This window comes from Rana temporaria, chromosome 5 (genome assembly GCF_905171775.1).
Source record: "Rana temporaria chromosome 5, aRanTem1.1, whole genome shotgun sequence".
Lineage (NCBI taxonomy): Eukaryota > Metazoa > Chordata > Amphibia > Anura > Ranidae > Rana > Rana temporaria.
This window is the reverse complement of record NC_053493.1, coordinates 207,040,782-207,064,672: the sequence shown is the minus strand read 5'-3', so window position 1 is coordinate 207,064,672 and position 23,891 is coordinate 207,040,782. Positions and strand designations below refer to the sequence as shown.

Here is a 23,891-nt window from a genome sequence, read left to right as displayed (position 1 = left end):
GTTAATGGATATACAACGGCTTGATTTGGCATACAAAGGGTAAAGGTCTGTGACACTAACGTGCCACTGATATTGCTGGCCTATATCCCACACGTTGATGGGTATTTCACCCTAGCCGCATACTGATTATCATATCAGGGATGTTTGTTTTATAGTGACACGACTTTGCCGGATGTAAGATGTAAATACAATGTTGTTACAGCCGATTGGCTAGTTGTTTTGCAAATTGTCCCTTTTATGCGCTATTGCCGTGGAACATTATGTTATGTAAACACGTTCATTTAGTGTATGACATTATTATTTACTTTGTGCAGTTTTAATTAATCACACGTTTGTAGTATCCCAGTGACTTAACACAGCCGACGTCTGCTTTGGCTTCCGCTCTCCTAAACACCAATGGGAGCGGGCGGGCCACGGACGTTTCACCCAATAGCCGTGGAGGAGGGATATCAAAAAAAATGTGATGGACGCCGAGTAGCCACGCCCTCGGTTGAAGTCTGAAGTGACGAAACGTGTCAGGGCATGGCTACGACGGCGTATCCAGGAACTGTTAGGAGTGCGCTCCACCACTGAATTATCGAAACCAGGACAGGCGTCTCCAGCAGCGTGCACTCAGCACAAGCGCGACCCCCTGTGTGCGGAGGAGAGCGGTGATTACACTCTTTTATGCTCTTTTACAGTTGATTCATTGTACATAGATAGGAAGCGGGGTGTTACACGGGTTCTTTTTCCATTAAAGCAGAATTACACTATATTGGTGCTTTTTTTGTTTTTTATGATCCTTGAGTTGGAATTAACCCTTGCCATTTCTGGAGTGGTGTTGGAGGTCTGATCAGGAGGAAATATTGTCAAGGCTCTGTTTAGTCAGCTATCTGGTGAGTGTGAACCCCAGAGGGGAAGTGTACCTCACTTTTGTGTGGAAAGATTGGGAGTCGGTGGAGGGTGCACTACCATTCCAACCCTTGAAGCACTATTTATACTTCTCTGAACTGTTTTGTTTACCTACCTGTGGACTTTTCTAAACACTTACTATCTACACTGGACTTGATCCATCTTAGCGCTGTTTTATCATTTTATAACCACTTTGGGCTATATGTTTTGATACAATTTTTTTAGGACTTGGCACCTGCCCACACTGCCAAAAGCACCAAAACCTTGTTCAATGAACGTGGGATTACTGTGCTTGATTGGCCCTCAAACTCGCCTGACATGAATCCCATAGAGAATCTATGGGGAATTGCCAAGAGAAAGATGAGACATGAGACTGAACAATGCAGAAGAGCTGAAGGCCGCTATTGAAGGTTCCTCGTCTTCCATAATACCTCAGCAGTGCCACAGGCTGATAGCTTCCATGCCACGCCGCATTGAGGCAGTAATTGCTGCAGAAGTGGCGCAAACCAAGTACTGAGTATATATGCATGCTTATACTTTTCAGAGGTCCGATATTGTTCTATGTACAATCCTTGTTTTATTGATTTGCAATAATGATCAAATTTTCTGAGATTGTGGATTTGGGGTTTTAAATGAGCTGAAGTCATAATCATTACAATTATGACAAATCAAGGCTTGAACTATCTTGCTTTGCATCTAATGAGTCTATCTCATATATTGGCTTCACCTTTTAAGTTGAATTAGTGAAATAAATGAACTTTTGCATGATATTCGAATTTTTTGAGTTTCACCTATACATTAATGAATGTCTTCACCTTTGAAAACAGCAGCCAATACTTTACATGCTGGCTTTCAGTTCCAGCTGTCAGATGCTCTCTGACGATAGGGTGATTCTCAGTCACGTGTTCCCTGGGGTAGTGATCACATGCAGGCTGGAGGCTTCATTGATCACAAAAAAAAATAAGTCGTCCAATGAATACTGCCACAATTAGAATTGGAATTGTCATTTAGAATTGCAATGATAAATATATAATTTTTAAAGTTTTTGCACATTTGCCAACCCATACAACGATAGATAGATAGATATCTCTAATTTAAAATATGTTGATTTTTTTAATAAGTGTTCCAGATAAAAGTCTATTATTTAGATGTCTTTAAAATGCAGCCATAAAGGTCTTTTTATGTTAACCAACATATGTTGACTCTGCTAAATTTGACCTGAACACAATTCACAAACACATATAGGGTTTAATTTCAAGCTGTATGCCACTCCTGCCTGCCCGCCCAGTGTCTATAAGCTTTGCAGCTCGTATATCCTCTATAATCTGCTCTTAATGTTCTGCCTACCTACCACTAATGTTGTTTTTCTTTTGTGCAAGTACTGCCCACAGGGATGATTCTCGGGTAACGTTGCTGATGGTTCTGTTGATAACCAGCAAGTCGTTCATCATCAAATCATTGTGATGTGGGACTATTAGTCAGCTGCTATGTGGACTGTATTTGCGTAGACACAAACTCTCTTGCTTAAGTATCACAATAGCCTTTTGCATGTCCTGCTGGCTTATCTATCACTTGCCTATGTGGATGATGGATGTCTTCGTCTAAGGAATATGATCCTATGGTCTTAACCTACTAATGCATAGATTAGGTCTATTGTATATAGTGCCAACATAGTCTATCATTAGCTCCACTCTGGATTTTTTAGTAGAAGCTACTTTAGCCTGTTTATGTATACGAGTGTAATTTAAGTGTGGGAGCATTTAGTGAAATGGTTCCTATGCAACTGTGGGGGTTTCTAGTACATTGGGTACTGCGTTTAGACATGGGCAACTCCATTATTGGATATTTTTTATGTAAAATTTTTCTTTAGGCTAACTTTGCCGTGGGTTGTACAGTATATACACAATGGCCTGTGTGATGATCGAACTATTAGGCAGGCCATACAAGGTTTGACTCTTGGCTGGTTCAGCAGGAACTGGCTGAGATTTCAACTGCGTATGGGCAGGCTGAATGTACCAAGTTGATCGATCAACTTGGGCACAACCAGCATGCTGGATTTTATCTGCAACAGCTTCCTCCTTCCCCCTCACTGGGAGAAGACAATGACTCGGCACAAGGAATTCCTACATCAACACTGTAAGTGTTGATGCAGGAATAAAGCAAATTCACTCCCTGTATGGCTGGCCTTGTTGTGATTAAGACAACGTTATCTTTACACTGTTGGGGATGGTAAAGGGTATCGTTTTCTGTAATGCAATTTAGTAATTTTTGTATGACTTTTGAAGTTTAATAAAAGATCATTGAATTATTTTTAATTTTTTTGCATTAAAAGCCACATTGGCCCACACGTAGCCATTTTATGGTTCAATATGTCTATGCCTTGTCTTATTTTGCTGCTAAATTTGTTAGGGGGAAAATTAATTTTGTCATGAAAGGGTTAGCACATGCTCACTGAATCAGCAGTTCAGTGGTGACATTGTTTGTCTTGCAGATTATAGGCCTAACAGATTTTGCAGACTGTACCCCTTGTAAAAATGCACATGGTACTTGGTGTTCTGGCTAAATATTGGTTATCCTGTATTTACTGTATATATTTTTTGGTTTGGGAAATAACTTCTTTAGTACATTTTTTTTAAGGCTGAACTCTAAGCAAACTGGTAAACATACAGTTGAAATATTAGTGTACCATGTTGTCTGCCAAAAGGGATTTATAATTCCAATCAGCCAGTCTTGTGATACAGGAACTATTGCCAGACAGCATAGTTAGGCCAGTAATCTCACTTTGCTGCCATTTAGCCATTCTGCTTTCTCTTTTTCTCCCCCCTCTCCTTGTCCAATTCCTATTTAGAAGCTTACAGGAAGCGAATATAAAGTCCCCTTCTTTTATTTGTGCTTGTGTTCATTTGTAAATTTATTTAAATATTTCTAAATGCATTACCAGATAAAACCGTAAACTTTTATACTTTGCCTGAAGTTCAGTTTTAAGTTTTTCCTTTGTTGTGTTACTGCGTCTTGGCAATCTGATTAACGTAAGGTTTTGTGGCGTTTTGAAATTAACATTTACTCATATGCTTTGTGTAAAGGATTTAGGGCATTATCATTCCTTGCTGTAGGTGTTGGATGAGATTTATAGCATTTCATTATTTCTAAAGGCATTGTCGAACAATCAGATTTATTCTTCAGATTTTGCGGTTTCCTTCTGTGCACTGGTGTTGGAAGATTAACGTTAAGATCTGAATTGCAGTGTATAGATATCATTGCGAGAAAAATATGTAGTTCATATGCAGCACAAGTGATGTGTTTTACTGGCCCTGCTCATGTACTGGAGCCATTTGTTGTGCCTTGAATATAAAGTAGAAGTCTCTGGTATCTCATAAGAATCTGTTGAACGTGTCAGGGAAATGAGACTTGTGATTAAATAATGGCAAGGTACAAAAAGACCATCTGCTGATTTGTGGTGGACATCGATAGAAAATGTACAATGTGTTTGCACTTCTGTTGAATCTAAAGAATTCTAAGCATTTTTTTTTTAGTTTTTATGTAGTGATGTTCCTATGCAATGATGTTACTAATCCGTTTACCACTTTGCTACAGTCAAGCACGTCCTTCTGGGATCAGTTTATGGTCATGTGATCTAAAGCCAGAATTCAGTCTCATGAAACACAGTAGCTAAACCAGGGGTGTCAAACTCAATTTCATTTTGGGCCGCATCAGCATTATGATTGCCTTCAAAAGGGGCGGTTGTATCTGTAAGATTAGATATCCAGCGTATCCCCTCCCCTTACATTGGATGTCAAGAGACACCCCACCATCACAAGTTGAGTCCCCTACTCTCCCTTACATCAGTGCATCCCCCTTTCCTTATGCTGCTGCTGGGAAGAAGCTGAATGCATTGCTTGAAAGCAGAAAATAAGGGTCTGGAGTAGGACCAGAGCAGGGCTGGAGCGGGAGGGCAACGTGAAATGGCCTGAAGGGCCGGATTCGGCCCGCGGGCCTTGTGTTGACACCTGTGAGCTATGCATTGCAGTGGTTAATGTCTACAGTCGCTAGACCCAACAAGTACATTATTACATATAATATTTACAAACTACTCATTGATCATTATAAATGCCTCTTTATAGCTATCGTATCTAATAATCGACCAACATAATTTCTTATAGAGTTGCATTTGACCAGTTTAGGCATTACCTGTCCTTGAACTTCAAGCTGGCTTTACACCGGTTCAACTAAGTACTGGTAGTTTGTAGCTCATTCAGATGTATGTATACGTTGGATTTAGATGCAAGACTGTATTATACTGATTATACTTTGTTAGCTATAAGTGTAAACTCTTTATGATAAAGTGAACTAGGATGATGTGGATTAAACAAGAAGCACAGCCTTTAGACACTCTGTCTAGCTCCTGTATTCAATCCTGTTTGAACAAAGAAGGCAGGGAAAGAAAGAAGCGGGATGAGATATTGCTTTGACGCTTTCAAAATATTTGCTTATTCATTTGAAGATTTTGAATGTGATACAGCCTAAAAACCACAACACGGTTTTAAGGCATCTCTAAAATCCAGCTCTTCTTCCCTTACCTCCCACCACCGCCATTACCGGCTGTCAACATTACAGCTGGTAATTGCTTTGTGTTGCATGGCAGGATCAGCTGTCAAAATTCAGCTACTCCTACGGAAAAGGGACAATTCCAAATAGTCTGAACTCTACAAGTGTGTTTATAGTGGATGTAAACCCACTCTCATCCTTTCTAAACTACTGTCATAGTGCTGATCTATAAGGATATACATGCCTCCTGCATGTATCCTTACCTGTCAAATGTCTCCACTCTGTCTGTTTATAAGAACTGAAAAACTGCAGATTCTGTGGGTGGATCTGTTGTCTGGAGTTCGGTGGGTGGAGTTGTGATGTCAGTAGACTGCCCCGCCCTCCTCTACACTCCCCTTGTCAACATGCATTTTGTCCTATGTATTTCTTACACACAATTCTGCTATGATCATTAACATCCAGTCAAAATCAAGAAAAGTAACCACATGACTTCAGAAAAGGAGTGGGGGTGGGAATTAAAAAATAATGCCTGTCTCCAGTCTAGTGCATGAGATATGTAAATAACCCCTCACTCACAGCAAGGGGGTGGAACGGACTAAGGTTTTTCTCTGTTAGTTTGTTTTATCTCACTGAACAATAAAAGAGGATTGCTCAGAGCTGGATTAACTGTGTGGCAAGACTGGGTACAGATGATAGGAAATCTTTTACTCTACATTGTGACAGCAAAAAAAATGTAATGGTGTATTTGTTCTATTGTATTTACTATTTTATTTATTTGTAGACCAACAGAGAGACCTTTACCCTGTATGCTCATAGTTAATCTGATTAACTATGAGCATACAGTCTGTTTGAGGCCTGACATTGCTCTTCGATGTGAGTAAAAGAGTGCTGCAAGTTTACCTATGTTTTGATCTAGACTGGAGTATTTGGCCCTGCCCACTGCCAGGGCCGTCTTTAATATGGTTTGGGCCCAGGGCAAACATTTTTTTTGGGCCCCCCTCCAGCTTATTTTGGGCCTGGCTGGTTCACATGTATGTTTTGGCGGCCCTCATTTGTGCAGGTACAGCAGCCCATTGATTTGAATGGGCTGCCATGCCTTTGTTTCCTGCAGAAAAAAGGTGCATTCAGCATTTTAAAAATACAGTTGCCTTGAAATCCATTCTGCTTTTGCACCATGCTACTTACCTGCAGTTCTTGCACACACAAACACACTGTGTTTTTAAAAGCGTGACATCTAAAAATGCAGCAAGTTTGACAGTGCGGGAACTGCAGATAAGTCACAGCAGACAGCAGAATGGACAGACAGTGCTGTATTTCAGTGCTTGATGGGCATAGGCGTGCCGTGTGCGCAGCCTATTACATGAGGCATGCGCTTTTCTTTGCAGGAAACGCAGGCATGGCGGCCCATTCAAATGAATGGGCTGCTGTGCCTGCGCAAATGTGGGCCACCAAAACACATACATGTGAACCAGCCAGGCCCAAAATAAGCCCATCAAGCAGTTAAATACAGACAGTAATGTCATGTACTCTGAGGCTTTACTCAGCCTGGACTGCAGGTCTGGTCTGTGATTTAAAGAGTTCCTCTATTTTACACATGGCATGGCATGGGGTCCCATGGTGCTAAAGCAGAATGGACAGACGGTGCTGTGACCCCATGCCATGCCATGTGTAAAATAGAGGAACTTTTTAAAACACTGACCAGACCTGCAGTGAATCATCAAATATTATAAAGACTTTGGGCACACTCTACAGAAAACTTCAATTTACAATATAGATTAGCAAACAGTGACATACCTTGAGGAGCAGGACATGAAGAAGTCAGCCTTGGGAAGAGAAAACTGGGGATGTTATAAAATCACATTCTAATTCACTTTTATATGCAAGCAGCACCCAGTGGCAGGAAGGGAGAAGTGCGCGTCTAAAGGGAAGCCAGGGGTGCTGTACATTTTAAAACACTGGGAAGGGAAGCAGTACTGTCACTGGCTGCGTGCTGCTGATGATTTTCAGCCTGATTTGTGGGCAGCACAGGGGCTTAACGGGAGGCAGGGCCGCCATCAGGAATTATGGGGCCACTTACACAGCTTCAGGCATGGGCCCCCTGGAGCAGAGAACTGGGATGGGGGGTGCTGCCGCCTGAAATTGAGAAGCAGGGGGGGGGGGCTGCCGCAAATTTAGAAGCGGGGGGCCCTTTACAAAAAAGAGAAATAAATAAAAATATATATAAAAAAAGTGTGTAGCCATCCGGGGCCCTGGGGACCTCTGGGCCCTTTAATAAAAAGAAAAAAATAAATAAAAAATATATATAAACAATATATTTTAAAAAGGGGGTTGCCATCTGGGGCCCTGTGGACCTCTGGGCCCTTTAATATTTTTTTTTTAATAAAAATAAATTACAAAAAAAAGGGGGTTGCCATCCGGGACCTCTGGGCCCTTTAATAAAAAATATATATAAAGAAACATTTGTAAAAAAAAGGGGGGGTTGCCATCCAGGGCCCTGGGGACCTCTGGGCCCTTAAATAAAAAGAAAAAAATAAATAAAAAATATATATAAACAATATATTTTAAAAAGGGGGTTGCCATCTGGGGCCCTGTGGACCTCTGGGCCCTTTAATATTTTTTTTTTAATAAAAATAAATTACAAAAAAAAGGGGGTTGCCATCCGGGACCTCTGGGCCCTTTAATAAAAAATATATATAAAGAAACATTTGTAAAAAAAAGGGGGGGTTGCCATCCAGGGCCCTGGGGACCTCTGGGCCCTTAAATAAAAAAAATATATAAACAAAAATAAAAAAATAAACATTTATAAAAAAAGATAAAGGGTGTTTGCCACATGGGGACCTCTGAGCCCTTTAATAAAAAAAAATATATATATAATAAATATATATATATATATATATATATATATATATATATATATATATATATATATATATATATATATATATATAATAGAAAAAAAAGAAATAAAATATATAAAAAAAAATGTTTTTTATAAAAAAAAAAGGGGGGTTGCCATCCGGGGCCCTGGGGACCTCTGGGTCCTATAATAATAATAATAAACATTTATATATATATATATAAAAAAGTTTTTTTTTTATAAAAAAAAAAGGGGGGTTGTCATCCGGGGGCCTGGGGAACTATGGGCCCCTGGGGACCCCCAGACCTCTAGAAAAAAAATTGGCCCTTTAATATAAAAATAAAATAAAAATATATTAAAAAATTGTCCCTTTAATAAAAATATATAATTTTTTTTTTATTTAAAAATAAATAAAAAGGGGGGGTTGCCATCTGGGGCCCTGGGGGCCTCCGGACCCCTAAAAAAAAATTTTTTTTTTTTTTTTTTCAAAGGGGGTTGCTTTGGGCCCCCAACAGTGACAGGGCCCAGGGCACCTGCCCCATTTGCCCTGCGGTAAAGACGGCCCTGCCCACTGCAACAGTATATTTTTACTCCCAGCGAAGCAAAGTTTAATCATCTAAGACCTTGGGAATTCCTGCTATGCTGATCTCATGATGGTCATCTCCCTTCTTCCCTAACTATGACCTGCAATGTTGTTCTTGAGTGGAATCTGAACCCAATCACTCTACAGCTTGTGGCAAAAAAAAAAAAAAACACTAGAAGCTGCAGAATGTGCTGTCACAGAAGAATGCAGTAAATATCTAGAAAAGTGCAATGGAAACATTTCATTTGTTTTTATTAACTTTATAAGGGCTTCTGTTAGGTTGGAAAGTGGAGAGTTGCAATTGCTTTATTGTTATGAAGATGCAATCTCCAAGGTGCTCATCATTATCCTTCTTTCACTAGGTGAATTACTGACCTGGAACAAAAATGTATATTGGATGTTGGGACAGGTAATATGCACATGCTTGTTCTAAGTCATTGACCTACTATGTAGCGAAGCAAGGAAACCATAAACAGCCTTGAAGTATACACCTTCAAAAATTAGGCTAGTTGGCTGCATTCTTCCTTTTTAACTGATTCCTACTAAGTTATAGAAATATAGGGCCAGATTCACAAAAGAGATACGACGGCGTATCTCGTGATATGCCGTCGTATCTCTGGGATCCGTCCGTCGTAACTATGCGCCTGATTCATAGAATCAGGTTACGCATAGATCTCCCAAAGATCCGACAGGTGTAATTGACTTACACCGTCGGATCTTAGGCTGCAATTCTAGGCCGGCCGCTAAGTGGCGATTCCATTGCGGTCGGCGTAGAATATGCAAATGACTAGTTACGCCGATTTACGAACGTACGCTTTGCCCGTCGCTGTAAATTTACGTTGTTTCTGTAGAGATACGCGGCGTAAAACTAAACCTGCCCTCTAGGTGGTCTAGCCAATGTTAAGTATGGTCGTCGTTCCCGCGCCGAAATTTGAAATTTCACGTCGTTTGCGTAAGTCGTCCGTGAATGGCGATGGACGCCTTTTTATGTTAATGTTGAAACCAATGACGTCCTTGCGACGTCATTTAGCGCAATGCACGTCGGGTAATTTTAGGGACGGAGCATGCGCAGTACGTTCGGCGCGGGAACGCGCCTAATTTAAATGGTCCCCGCCCCATTTGAATTAGGCGGGCTTGCGCCGGCCGGATTTACGCAAGTTTACAGGCAAGTGCTTTGTGAATCAAGCACTTACGTTGAAAACGTGCGGCAGTGTAACGTAAATGGGATACGTTACTCCGCCGCAGCGTAGCCCAATTCTATGTGAATCTGGCCCATTATATAGATGGTATTTCTGTGATCATATGTAAAGGCCTGTTCATGTGCAGTCACCTGCAATGTATAATTGCTTTGACGTGCACGGCCATTCCCACCCATAGGTCTTTTTAATGCACATTAGTGCATCAAAAGAACAGACCACTCGTGTGCACTGCACAGATGTGAAGGAACACTACTAAAAACGATGGCAAATATGTGAATGTTTTAAAATTAAGTGTGCCTTCTCCCTTAAATTTTGGGATGGTTTACCATACATACTGGAAGGCTATGATCTTTACACAAGTACAGTGGAACCATTTACTTGTGAGCATTGTGTATGGCATGACCAGATACAGTGACTCAAAACACCGGCACACACAGGGGCAACAATAACCCCATGATTACTTTTAGAAAAGAGGGTTGGGTATATATATATTCTCCAACCCTCTTTTCTAAAAGTAATTTTATTTTTTTTACTGAAATTAAACCCTTTTATCTTCATGTACTGTAACATATATGGCCATCACTTTATCTAAGGGAGTGGTCCACTGCATGCCTCTAAAAATTATGAATCTGTCCTAGATCCTCTATCATTGCCTTGGGTCAATAAATTATAAGATTGTGTAAAAATTGCTCATAATTTGCAAATTTTCTTGCCAGCTAATACATTTTTAGCTCTTGTACTAGGGCTGCATAAGAAATTTTGCTTTATGGTAATTACGCAGTTGTGAGCTAGTTTTATTCCTTACAGTGAACAGTTTCCTCCTAATTTGTATGTAAATAAGGATGTATGAGTTTAGCAGCAAACTGTTTTTAGTGCAGTTCCCTTATCCAAATATTTTGTTTTTGTTTCAAAATAAATTATTCTTAATATCCTCCCTAGGAAATGTGGTCGATTGTTTGTTTTTTCGAGTCCTGTGTGGCTGCCAGCAGTGCAAGGTTTCTAGATCTCTTTAGCGGGAATCATGCAAATTTTTTCAAATCTGATTCTGGGAACTCTCTTGCTTTATTAACAAACCTGTTAATTAGCTGCAACTTTAAAGATGCATGCTAATTAGGTAAACAAAGCAAGTTTTTATAGATTCCAGGCCAAAAATTCTCCAAAAGGGCCGATGATGCCGAATTTGTGCCTTGTGCCCTCTAGTGGATTTTAGATGGAACTATGCTGAGATTTTTTTTTAGAATGGTGACTTTGGTAGATGTTGTGACAAGAGCTGGGGATGGATCACTGTGTTGGGAGCTAGGACATCATGCTTTCAGTCTAGCAGAACAGAAACCTTTTTACTGCATACACAGTATTTTTAATTGTTTGAATTGGGTAAAAGTAAACAGCAGGGATGTTATTTTCTGCAAGGAATGTAGCCACAGTAAACCCAATATTAATAATTGCAGGAACAGTCCATCAGGATTTGTCCATATAGGAGTGGAAAACCTCAGGCTGCCTATATTAAGAAATAAACAGTTGTTTGCAGCTTTTCCTTAAAAAAAAGAGTATAAGCGTAAAAATCAAAAGCAACATGTTTTGTGTTTTTCAGAAGGGATGTGATGTAGGTATTATTATTATTTAAATACTTGTATAGCGCCGTCAATTTACGCAGCGTTTTACATATACAATGTACATTCACAACAGTCCCTACCCTCAAGGAGCTTACAATCTAAGGTCCCTAACTCGCATTCATATACTAGGGGCCAATTTAGGCAGAAGCCAATTAACCGCTCAGCATGTCTTTGGAGTATGGGAGGAAACCGGAGTACCCGGAGGAAACCCACGCAGGCACAGGGAGAACATGCAAACTCCAGGCAGGTAGTGTCATGGTCGGAATTCGAACCAGCAACCCTTTTTACTGCTAGGTGAAAGTGCTACCCACTACACCACTGTGCTTAAAAAGTAACCCCACTTTTGTTGAGAGAAAAAAACATTCCCCTCTGGGCGATCTATGCACATTGGGTTTTAACAAACATTGCAGATTGATACCGTTTGAAGACATAGCTGTTTATTTCTGTGGAAAGTGAATCTAATGGGAGTGATTTTATAATTCTAAGCCCTGTTTCAGGCACACAAGGCCATTCTCATGTATTGGAAGTCGGAGACTCCCCCCAACTGTGAAGGACTGCAGATGGACTATGGAAACTGTCTTGCGATAGGATAGGTTATTTTTTTTTGCATTGTGGGTGCCCTAGCAAGTTTGAAAAACTTTGGGAAGCATGGTTGGCTACCCCAGGTCTTGCTCCTCTCAACTTGGTACTGTATGGATTGTTATAATTGCTTCATGAGTGTAGCGTGCTGTAGTCACACAGGTCTGTCTGCCATGTCCATGTTACAGGTCGGTCACTTTTTTTTTATTTTTTTATTCATGTTATGACAAGAGAGCTACTTCGGTAAGAAAATCGCACAAGCAGGAAATGTCATAACTGGGGGTCGTACAGAATGCCTCCAAGCTGTCCAATTGCATTGCATTTTACAAAAAATTACAGAGCTGCAGATTGAATGTTATTAAAAAAATTGGTTATCAATTACAATATGCCTTGTTAGGCTACATGCACACAGGATGTTCTGAAACTTTTCTGTAGGTTTGACTACTGGCAGGAAAACGCTGCTGTAAAAAAATGCACATTTATCAGCATTTTTTTAATAGCATGTTTTTTGGTTGTTTTTAGCCTTTAGCGGTTTTGGGTATTTTTGACAATTTACACCACAAACACTTTTAGCTCTGCAATGTCATAAATGCTGATAAACGCAAGTTTTTTTCAGCGTTGGGCGTTTTTTGTGGTCGAAGGACAGCTCTTGAACACAAATTTAGGGCGTTCTAGCCCATTGACTCCTGTGCTGATAAACGTCAAAAAAGGCCATGTGTGCATTGACACAAGATAACATAGAGGGGAGTTTAAGGACTATTAAAAAAAAAAAAAACGCCCAAAAAGTGAGTTCATCAGCTTCAGGGTGCATGAGGCCTAAAAGCCCAACTCCAGCATTAGATACACTTTACATAGTTCATTTGGTCCAAGCTGGCTCAAAGAAACTGTCACTAACATGTGAGGCCGCTGGATGTGCTGTATGTAGCTGAGGCACTGTGTTCCGAGCCAAGACTTCCTGTCTCATACTCAGAACACATTAGGGCTCTTTCACACATAATGTCAGCTTTTGACGGACTTGTTTGCTCAGCGGGGGTCACTCTGTTGATCCCCGCTGAGCCGGCGGATGACGGGTCTGTCTCTGCTCACTGTACAAAGACGGACCTCAGTTCTCCGCTCTCTGCTATGGGTGATCGGATGAAAATGTATCCGCCTGTACGTTTTTCATCTGATTCGCCATCTGTCTAGGGTTTCCATCTTTCTGAAGTTGGAGTCGCTGGAGAGGGTTGCTTGGTGGATCCCACGCATGCTGTGGAGAAATCCATGGGTGCTTCCTGGGAAAATCAGCTTGAGGTATAAGGAAGAGTTTCTCACCTTCGGGTAGGCTGGAGAAAGGAGTAAGCCTTACCTTGGATAGTGAATTCCACTGCAAAGGGGAAGGCCCAGCGGGACTTAATGTCCTGTTGTGAAAGGACTGTGAGGAGCGGTTTGAGGGCACGCAGTTTTTGGATGGTAGTGGGGGATAGGTCAGCAAAAATTTGTATCTAGTGCCCCTGGCAAGTAACTTGGGGCTTGAGGCGGGATTGACGCATAACTTCCTCCTTTATGGAGTAGAAGTGTGGCTTCACGATGACATCCCTCGGGGAGCCATACTTTCTGGGGGGTCCTAGGGCCCTGTGGGCCCTGTCCAGCTGTAAGCGGTGCTGGAGCATACTGTGTATTAACTCCTTGATAAGGTCTTGTACCATGGGGTGGATATCTGTGATAGTCTTAGGAAGGCCTCGGATCTGTATGTTATATCTCCTGGACCTATTTTCAAGGTCATCGATCCTGCATAAGGCAGTGTCTAGCTGGTCCTGTAGAACCTGGATATAGGCCGCATTTTGATTAGTGTGCGAGCCAGTAATGTCCAGTTTACTTTCAATGGCTTCCATTCTGGATCCCAGACTAGCGAAATCAGATTTAATGTCTCTGGTAATTTGGGCAGCTGTGTTAGCCAGTCCCCACTCCAAAAGGGTAGATCATTTTAGGAATAAGTCCCCTTGTTCTGTGGACTGGTCTTGGCCTGGCAGGCTGGGGGAGGGGGTGACATGGAGGAATGGTGGAGCAGGCCCGGCCAGGGACAAAGCGTATCCATCCATGGTGCGGCCCACCAAGGACTGTCTGGAGGCTGGAGAAGGAGCCTGGGGGTGTTATGGATTACCCTGGGCCACCTGAGAGTAAGTGTTGCTGGGGCTATTACTTGCCTCAGGTCCTGTGTCCTCTCTGTAGGCTGCGCGTTGCTGTGCTGAGGTATTGATGGTGGCCATCTTGGTACACCCACCCTGGCCAGTTCTTTCAATTTCCGACCGAGATCGCGTCTGGCAGCCGGGCCGGGTATTCAGCGGGACTTCCGGGGGTAGCCTGCCAGCGAGTCGGGCAATGCTGTCCAGTTAGCGGACGTGCTGTGGGCGCTGTGTCTATCGTGGGGCTGGGGTGATGCGGAGCTCCACTCCAGGAAGTGTCAGATGTAGAAGATAACTACAAGCTCTGCTCTTCAAGGGACCAATAATGATCTTCCTTGGCTGCAGAGGAACTGTTTTCTGTGCAGACAGGTTTTTTTTTAGTGACTGAATTGCTTGAATTGTTTTAAAGCACCTGTATCTGAGCACCACAAACTGAAAATGCCATTTGATAAATTTTTTATATTAAATGCTGCAGCCCTCAAAAATGTTGCTCGCATTTTGCGAGTGCATTTTGAGGGCTGGTGAGTGTGGGCTGCCTGGGAGCGGGGGGACAAGCACCGCCAGCAGCCTAGGTTTTATGGGAGTGAACGTAAGGGAAGAGAGGGGAAGAGAAAGGAACCGCCGCCTGGTTGAACAGAGCATGGGGAACATAACGGCTTTAATTTCAATAGCTGTGTGTTCCCCGCCGCGCGCCGTTATATACAGCGCCCCTCCCCTTGTCCGGGCACTTTGATAGACAGATCGCCCATCCCAGGATTGGACGGGTGATCTGTCTTATCAAAGTTTCCCGGAAAAGGGGGAGGGGCTGTATATAATGACGATCGGCGGGGAACACACAGCTATTTAAATGAAAGCTGTTATGTTCCCTGTGCTCTGATCAACCAGGCGCCGGCTCTATCTCTTCCCCTGCACAGGTAGGCTGCATTGGTGGACACGGGCAAGCTGCATTTTTGGGCACGGATAAAATTGTTGTTAAAATGTAGTTTTTATAACTTTATTCTGCATAAAACATTTAAGAGGTCGTGTCTGGGGCGGGGCATGGTAGGGGTTGGACGGGACAACTGGTGGCGAGTAACCCTTGAGGCCTGGCTAGTAGCTCAGGACTTGAAATTTTGAGCCCTGTTAATTGCAAACGCATCCATTAATCCATCTATGTCTCAATGCTTTATTTTGTCGAGAAATCGCCAAAAATCCTGTCCGCTGATCCTTGTTGAGCTGGCGGTTGGCTGGTCCGTATCCATTCAGTTTATGCAGAACAGACACGGCCTGCTCTCCTATATGGGTGGTCGGATGTAAACAGACCACCTGACAATTTACATCCAACTGCCAAACCATCTGATCTGCTAGACGGAGAACTGTCTGTTTTTGGCTGATCAGATTGGATGTTGGCAGGTGTAAACAGACACCTGTTTACATCCGCCTCTCCATAGAGGACAATACTATTGGTAAAATCAGCACAGTGTTAACATTGTTAGGCACGCAACCCCTTGATCTCCCCTAGATGTTAACCCCCTTCCCAGCCTGTGTCATTAGTACAGTGATCGTGTATAATATTATTACTGATCACTGTATTGGTGTCACTGGTGATAGAGGGTCCAATCGGGTCCACCTGAAAAATAGACCGGCAGGCCTAAGACCCCTTTCACACAGGCCAAATTTGGTCTTTTTCAGCAGGGGATCCATCCGCTGAACAGAGCGGGCAGATGACAGGTCCATGACTGCTCTGCTTATGCAGAGTGGACATGAACACAGCCCACTCTGCTCTATGGGCAGCTAGATGTAAATGGACCGGCTGTCCGTTTTCACCCAACTGCCCTCTGATCTGGCCAGACGGAGGGGGAAAAAATCCCCTCCTGTTTGGTTTTGACCGGACAAGAAGAAAATGGGTGTAAACGGACACAAGTTAGTTTCCATTTGGCTGTCCATAGTGGAATATTTAGGGTCCGATCAGGTCTGCCTGAAAAAATGGACAGGTGTTCCTGATCAGACCTCTCGTGTGAAAGGGTCTTTCTTGTGATACAGGAGAGATCTTCTCCACTGCTTTCAGACTTCATGTTTCTCACATACAAAAAAAAAATCTAACTCCCAATTTTTTTTAGTATGTCAGTTGCTTTTTTTTGCCTGTTACCCTGTTGGGGAGGTTTTCCTCACGTTCTATCAATGTGACATGCGTACAGGATATGGAGGAAACAGTTGACATTGAGTTATGAAGGCACAGCCAGCAATAAAAATAAAAATTTACAGACATTTTTACCTCCCACCCTCCCTATTATCTTCCATAATTACAACTTTTCATAGGAAATGAGAGAGCCACGGCACAATCAAAATAGGACCTGCAGGCAGCACAGTGAATATTGCTGCATTTGGGTTTTAAGTTAAATATCCGTAATGAGCTGCACACAATACTAACTGTAGTTTATTTCTTATATTATTACTTCTAGTTGCATTGTGTTAAGATGCCTTCATGTGTGCTGTGTTAAAATAGAGACAGATCACACTTTAACACAACACACTGCAATATATTGTAGTTTGAAGAATACACATAGCATTGTTTTCTATGTGCCCTTGCTACTTGATCTGGTATGGAAAAACACAGGCCACTGCACATGGTGGGAACAAGCTCTAACTTTAAATTGGTTGTAAGCCTCAGAGATGACATATGAACAAAGCACATGCCTCTAAAGTGTGTACTTGTCTTGATTAGGAGCACCAAGTGATGCTTTTGTCTGTTGCTTTGTTCCTCTATCAGTATAAATAACTTCTGACATTTTTCCTGACACCAAGAGAAAAATGGTGACAGGGAAGGGACCTCCAGCTGATTGACCGTCTCAGCCCTGTTACTGTGCGCTGTGTGAAGGGGGTGTCCTCTCCCCTCAGCTGATTTTTCCCTCCAATTAGCTGAGCTTTGCAGAGTGTAACTAGAGCTCTTCGTTCTTTTTTTCTAAACTCTGAGAAGCTTTAAAATCCAGCACTTTGAACAAATGTAGAGGAGAGAGCTGCAGATAAACGGGTACAGCTTATGAAGGAGAATTTTTCATCTGGGTATCACCTAAGGCCAGTCACTTCACTGGGTGTATTTTAGGGTTAACAACCACTTTAGGATCTGCCTAAGATCTCTGCATAATTGCCCCAGGACTGCAGACACAGGGGTACATTCACACCCAACCTTTATTGCTATTCTTTTCCTGGTTGAGGGACAGGTAGATTTTCCCTAGAGCTGCACCTGACCTTGTCATTAACTTGATAAATCTACCTCAATGTGATATCAAGGTAAATTGGGCAGTCCCGAATAAATAATCAAGCATCATTTAACTTTTCCTGTATATTTTTATTTTTTTTGTAGATTGAGTAAAATTTAAGTTTTTTTATTTTATTTCTTTACAGCAAGCCCAAAAGACAAAAGATGTACTAGAAGATTTGGAATTGGCCATACTGAAAACATGTCAGTGCATTGTAGACCTGAAGCGAGAGGTAGGTTTTCTAAGAGTGTATATTTTTTATGTATTTTAATTGCTATTAATGCAGCACTTTATATGTTTACTTTGTTCTTTTTCCATGTCTTATAAATAAATTCAGCATGTGGGAAGTAATTTTTTGTATGTCAAATTCATTATAATAGACAATCAGGAGGATTCTCATTTCGTGGTAATGAACAGTAGTGCTCGGATAACTTCTCCTAGCGCTGGTCCTCACTATTATTTGTACAATTTGACTTGTAATATACAGTGGATAAAAAGTGTACACACCCCTGGTAAAATGTCAGGTTTCTGTGATGTAAAAAAATGAAACAAAGATAAATCATTTCGTAACTTTTTCCACCTTTTAATGTGACCTATAAACTGTACAACTCAGTTGAACAACAACCTGAAATCTTTTAGGTGGAGGGAAGTAAAAATAAACTATAATATGGTTGCATAAGTGTGCACACCCTTAAACTACTGTAATACTTTGTTAAAGCACCTTTTGATTTTATTACAGCACTCTGTCTTTTTGGGGTATGAATCTATCAGCATGGCACATCTTGACCTGGCAATATTTGCCCACTCTTCGCAAAAACACTCCAAATCTAAAAGATTGCAAGGGCATCTTTTGTGCACAGCCCTCTTCGGGTCACCTCACAGATTTTAAATTGGATTCAGGTCTGGGCTCTGGCTGGGCCATTCCAAAACTTAAAATCTTCTTCTGGTAAAACCATTCTTTGTTGATTTGGATTTATGCATTGGGCCGATGTCATGCTGAAAGATGAAGTTCTCCTCTTTATGTTCAGCTTTCTAGCAGAAGTCTGAATTTTTTGTGCCAATATTGACTGGTGTTTGTAACGGTTTATAATTCCCTCTACCTCTACCCTTGTTCCAGCTGAAGAAAAACAGCCCCAAAAGCATAACACCATTTTCCCACCATTGTCTCCCGCTGCTCTCAATCAAACTCAGCCAATCGGGAGAGAGAGGCGACTTTGTGTCTGAATGGACACATGGAGCTTGGGCTCTGGTGCCCCCATAGCAAGCTGCTTGCTGTGGGGGCACTTAACAGGAGGAAGGGGCCAGGAGCACTGAAGAGGGACCCAAAAAGAGGAGGACCTGGGCTGCTCTGTGCAAAACCGCTGCACAGAGCAGACAAGTATAACATTTTATTATTTTGTTAAAGACTCTTGATTATCACTTTTAGTTTCCTCTACAGTTATAGGATTTAATGTGCGCTGATTTGCTTCACCTTTGGTATTATTGTTTTGTGGATATGCAGACACTCAAATTGAAAAGCACCTCATCCCATATATTATCGAAGAGAAAAAAGGGGAATGGGTACCTAGGAACCCTGGGACTATAAAACGGTGCTGATACAGTGCAACAAGACACAAGTTTTTAGAAAAATATAACAAAAAAATTAATTCATTAATACATACAAATATGAATAACATATTCAGAAAAGAACCAACTGAAATTTCAAGGATAAATGAACTTCAGCAATGTGAAACGACTCGTTGCAGTTCACTCGACATGTTTCGCTCGCATTTGAGCTTCCTCAAGAGTTTAGAACTAACTACAAAGTATCAAGAAAAGTCAGTGTAAAACAGATAGTCAACAGAACAATGTAATCATTGCAAATATATTGGTCAGGTACAAATGGATATGACACAGCATATTACCTTGCTTCAAAATGTTATCATGATTGACCATAAATGATATAAATAACAATATAACAATTCCAAATTTAGAGATATTATGGCAGAGGGAATAGCGCAAAAAACGTACCCCAACATGCGCAATTTTAAAATCAATAGGCAAAACTAAACGTCCCTTTTTTCACCGAATAAGGGACCATGTAAATTTGATTGCCAAGAAAAGGATGGAAAGCCCTATTAGTCTTCATATGGGTATTCATCATAATTTTGACAGTTACAAAATGAAATTCTTTGCCCTGGAGCATATACCTCCAGGGGAAAGAGGTGGTGATTTTGATAGAATATTATTACAGCGTGAGGTGAAGTGGATTCATTCATAGTGAACTTCACCTTTGGTATGTTTGATATGTACTTCTGTCGGGTACATAATGTGGAACATTTGTTCTGAACATAATGTGGAACATGGTGCTTAAAAGCATTCTAAAGCTGATCAATAGCTTTACTAGCAATTCCTATAACTTAAAAGCCAGCGCTGATTGCACCCACCAATTAAAACACAGCTGAAATGCTCTATGTAAATGAGTGAAACCAAAGAGAATCATTTCAACTGAAGCTCTCTGTTGTGGAGGGAATATTAAATTACCTTGAAGTCTCTATAGCTTTGCCACAGTTTGGAAACAATTTTCTTCATGCGGGGCCCCTGCTGTGCGAGATCATTTTAATGTTTTTAATAAACTCACTAAGAAAGTGATGAGCTGATTGCACATAACTTTAAATGCTGTGGTCTTTTTTTTTTTTTCGTTACAATTTTTCAGTACCGTTCTGTAGATGCGCTTTTCCTCAAGCAGCAGTATTAGCTGTTGGATCCCACATTGTTTAATCAATTTAGGCATACTTTTTAAAGATACATTCTTTACTAGCCCCAACTAAAAATTAAAGGCGCAAAAAAAGAAAAAAATGGCTTGGTGATATTAAATAAACAAAAAAACATCTTAACATAGTAAATTGCAGCTACCCTTTCATAAATGTGGTTGCAGCATTTTTTTTTTTTTTTTTTTAGGCTTTCTTCAATTATTACCTGGTGATCCAGCCAGTAAGTCTCTTGTGGGGAAAAAAAGAACCAGCTCTCCAGCTAATTTATCAGTTAAGAGATGGGACAAACCATTTGCCACTGACAAGGGTGCTTACAATGATCGGCTTCTATTTTGGCTTTGGCCAATTATGGCTCTCCGTTTTTTGCAAGCTGTGATTGGCCAAGCATGCGGGTCATAGTGCATGCTTGGCCAATCATCAGCCAGCAATGCACTGCGATGCCGCAGTGAATTATGGGCTGTGAAACGTAACTTGAATTTGACGCGAACGGCCCAAAACTTTCGTAATTCGACGACGATCGAACATACGATGTTCGAGTCGAACATGAGTTTGACTCGAATACGAAGCTCATCCCTAGCGCCGAACCACAATTTGCACATTATCGCCTATACCACCCTTTCCAACATTTCCAATTTTTATCGAAAAGCTGAGCAAGAGTTTTTTTTTTTATAGCGATTAAGTCTTTCATAATGGTAGTTGAGGTTGACCTGTGCTAGGACTTCTGAGGGGTTAGGAGAATAAGTGTTTCTCCAGTATCTGGCGATTTAACTCGTTTTGCAATGATTAGAATATGGATAACTACAGTACAAAATGACATGGAGGTTGCCAATGCTGGCTCGGAACAGTGATATCCGCTATAATGCAGAAAATATTTCTCCAGTAACTAGACAAATTCTTGCAGTGCCAGAATGTGTAGGATTGTGCCTGGGGTGCCACAATCTCTCCAGCATAATGTGGATTGGGAGGGAAACATTTTGGCTATTTGGTATGGAATTCCATACCACCTCGCCAAAACCTTCTGTGTGAGTTCCCAGTGGTTAATAAAGTGAGAAGCCGTGTAGTTGTAACGGAGCGCTTTGGACCATTGTTCGGAATCAAAAACTTTATTCAGATCTTTTTCCCAGGCCACCATGGGCGGTGATTTAATGAACTCTGAGTTGAAGTGTATTGTAAATAAGAGAGATCCCCTCAATAGATGTATAAAACAGCCACACGCGTGAGTTTAAGTTAATCAAAAGGGGGGGGGGGGATTTTAGTTAGAAACGAGGCAGTCCATCTATAAAGAAGATTACTTGAACTAGATATGTTGTGTTTCATCTAAGGATTCAAATTACTTGAAGGGAGAGGGGAGTGACTCCTCATCGAAGAGGTAGTGTCTAGATTGCTATCAACAATGGTGTTAAAATCTCCACAAATTAATATGCTTCCAACATGCACCTGGGATACTTTTTTGATGAACTTGATTTGGTGCGAGTTGGGAGCATAAACATTTGCCAAGGTAATAGGCATATTGTAAATGATACAAACCAGGATGATATAGCGTCCATTTGTGTCAATGAAGGAATTTTTGCATTCAAAAGAAACCGTGTCCCTTATGGCGAACAATACTCCCCTCCTCTTTGCTGGGATAGAGGTTGTATAAACATGGGGGAAGCAAACATGGGAGCATTTCAGGGAGGCTGACTTGTGGAAGTGGGTTTCTTGAACTGCTAATATGTCCGCTTTGTGAAGTGCTTCTTTCCATAAGGAATTTTGTTTGGCAGGGTGGTTAAAGGCCTCTTGCATTCATAGAGAGGAGTTTAAGACCCATGGTCAAGGTTCCAGATGATGTGGAGGACTGTAGAGGCGGCTTGCTTGAATTTTATAAAACAAAGGTGGAGAGTCAATGGCTTAAGTGCTTGGAGCTGCAAGATGAGATGAGCGGGTTTCAAGGGAAAGTTGAGGGAAAAACATGAAAGTGGTGGGAAGGATATTTATATATCTGCTGGGTGGATTAATGCTGTACCGAAGCATAGGTTTCGAGAATTGTTCAATGTAAAGAACGAGGGCTTCAGTGTTCCTAATGGGGAACCAGGTGACTGGGTTAACAAACAACAAAACAAAGTTAAGAAAAAAAGGGTCAAAGGACAAGGCAGCAAAAACTGCCAATTTTAGTGGGGATTTAAGGTAAGATTGCAGGTACCACAGACACTGGGGGGATTCCTACTGAGATAAAATACATACGTAGGGAGCCTCAGGTGCCCTTTGTGGGTGCTTTGCGTTGAGACATGATCTGCCAATTTTGTTGGACCTTAAGAGATGAGTGGTGTTGTGAAGGTGGGCCATGACCCGGCTCAGGTGGTAGGATGTTCCAATTTTTCAGGAGGTGGAGGCCTTCCTCTAAGGAGCTAACAAGATGGTTGGAGCCATTATGGGAGATGTTAAGTTTGGCTGGGTATTTCCAACGGTATATTATCTTATGATTTCTTAAGGCTTTGGTGAGTGTCGCCAGGCTGCGACGTTGTTGAAGTGTGTGTTTTGCAAGAGGTCTGGCAAGACTTGCAGATTTATAGCTTGTTCTGGTAGGTTGTCTGCTTTGCGAAATGCAACAAGAATTTTTCTTTACTCTAGAAAAAATTAACACTTAGCAACACGTCCCTTGGAACCTCTGAGGGTAGGAAGGATGGTTTCGGTACCCTATGTATTCTGTTGATGGTGAGGTCCGTTGGGAACAATGAGGGAATGACAGCTTGGAAGAGTTCACGAGCAAAGTGTGGGAGTTGTTGCGTAGAGATGGATTTGGGTATCCCCTTTATTTTTATATTTGTTTCTGTGGGAACGATCTTCGAGATCGGACAATTTCATTTGGATTTTTGTGATGGCATCCTGTTGTGACGAATGAGAGTCCACTAAAGCATTAAAGGATGACGTGGCATTGCACATCGTCTCCACTTGGTGAACTCTATCTCCCAGGTCGCGCAGTTTTGCTCTGCATTGTTGTAAACATGAGATCATATCTGATTGTATTGAGGATCTTAGTGACATTAACTTCTCTTTCAAATCAATGCATTTGTATAGCACTGATCGCTATAAAAATGCCAATGGTCCCAAAAATGTCAAGTGTCCACCATAAGGTCGCAGTACCGATAAAAATCGCTGATCGCCGCCATTACTAGTAAAAAAAAAAATGTAAATAAAAATGCCATAAAACTATCCCCTATTTTGTAGACGCTATAATTTTTTTTTTTTACGAAAAATATGTAGAAGAATACGTATCGGCCTAAACTGAGGAAAATGATTGGACTAGATTCAGGTACCTGTTACGGCGGCGTATCTCCAAGGCAGATACGGCTAAAAAATAGGCTTCCTCCGCCGACGTAACTTGAATGCGGCGGCATATAATTGTGTGCAATATTACGTTGGCCGCTAGGGGCGCTTCCGGCGTAGAATATGCAAATTACCTAGTTACGTCGATTCACGAACGTACGTGC

At 41.5% G+C, this 23,891-nt stretch overlaps 1 protein-coding gene across 2 annotated transcripts in view; it reads left to right on the top strand.

Moving 5' to 3' along the window:
- Positions 1–23,891, top strand: part of CTNNAL1 (catenin alpha like 1) — a 270,763-nt gene that overhangs the window by 169,046 nt on the left and 77,826 nt on the right. For both annotated transcript variants that reach the window (XM_040353516.1, XM_040353515.1), the window contains one exon: positions 17,814–17,900. In XM_040353516.1, the coding sequence (XP_040209450.1) occupies positions 17,814–17,900 (87 nt within the window). The remainder of the gene's footprint in view (positions 1–17,813; positions 17,901–23,891) is intronic.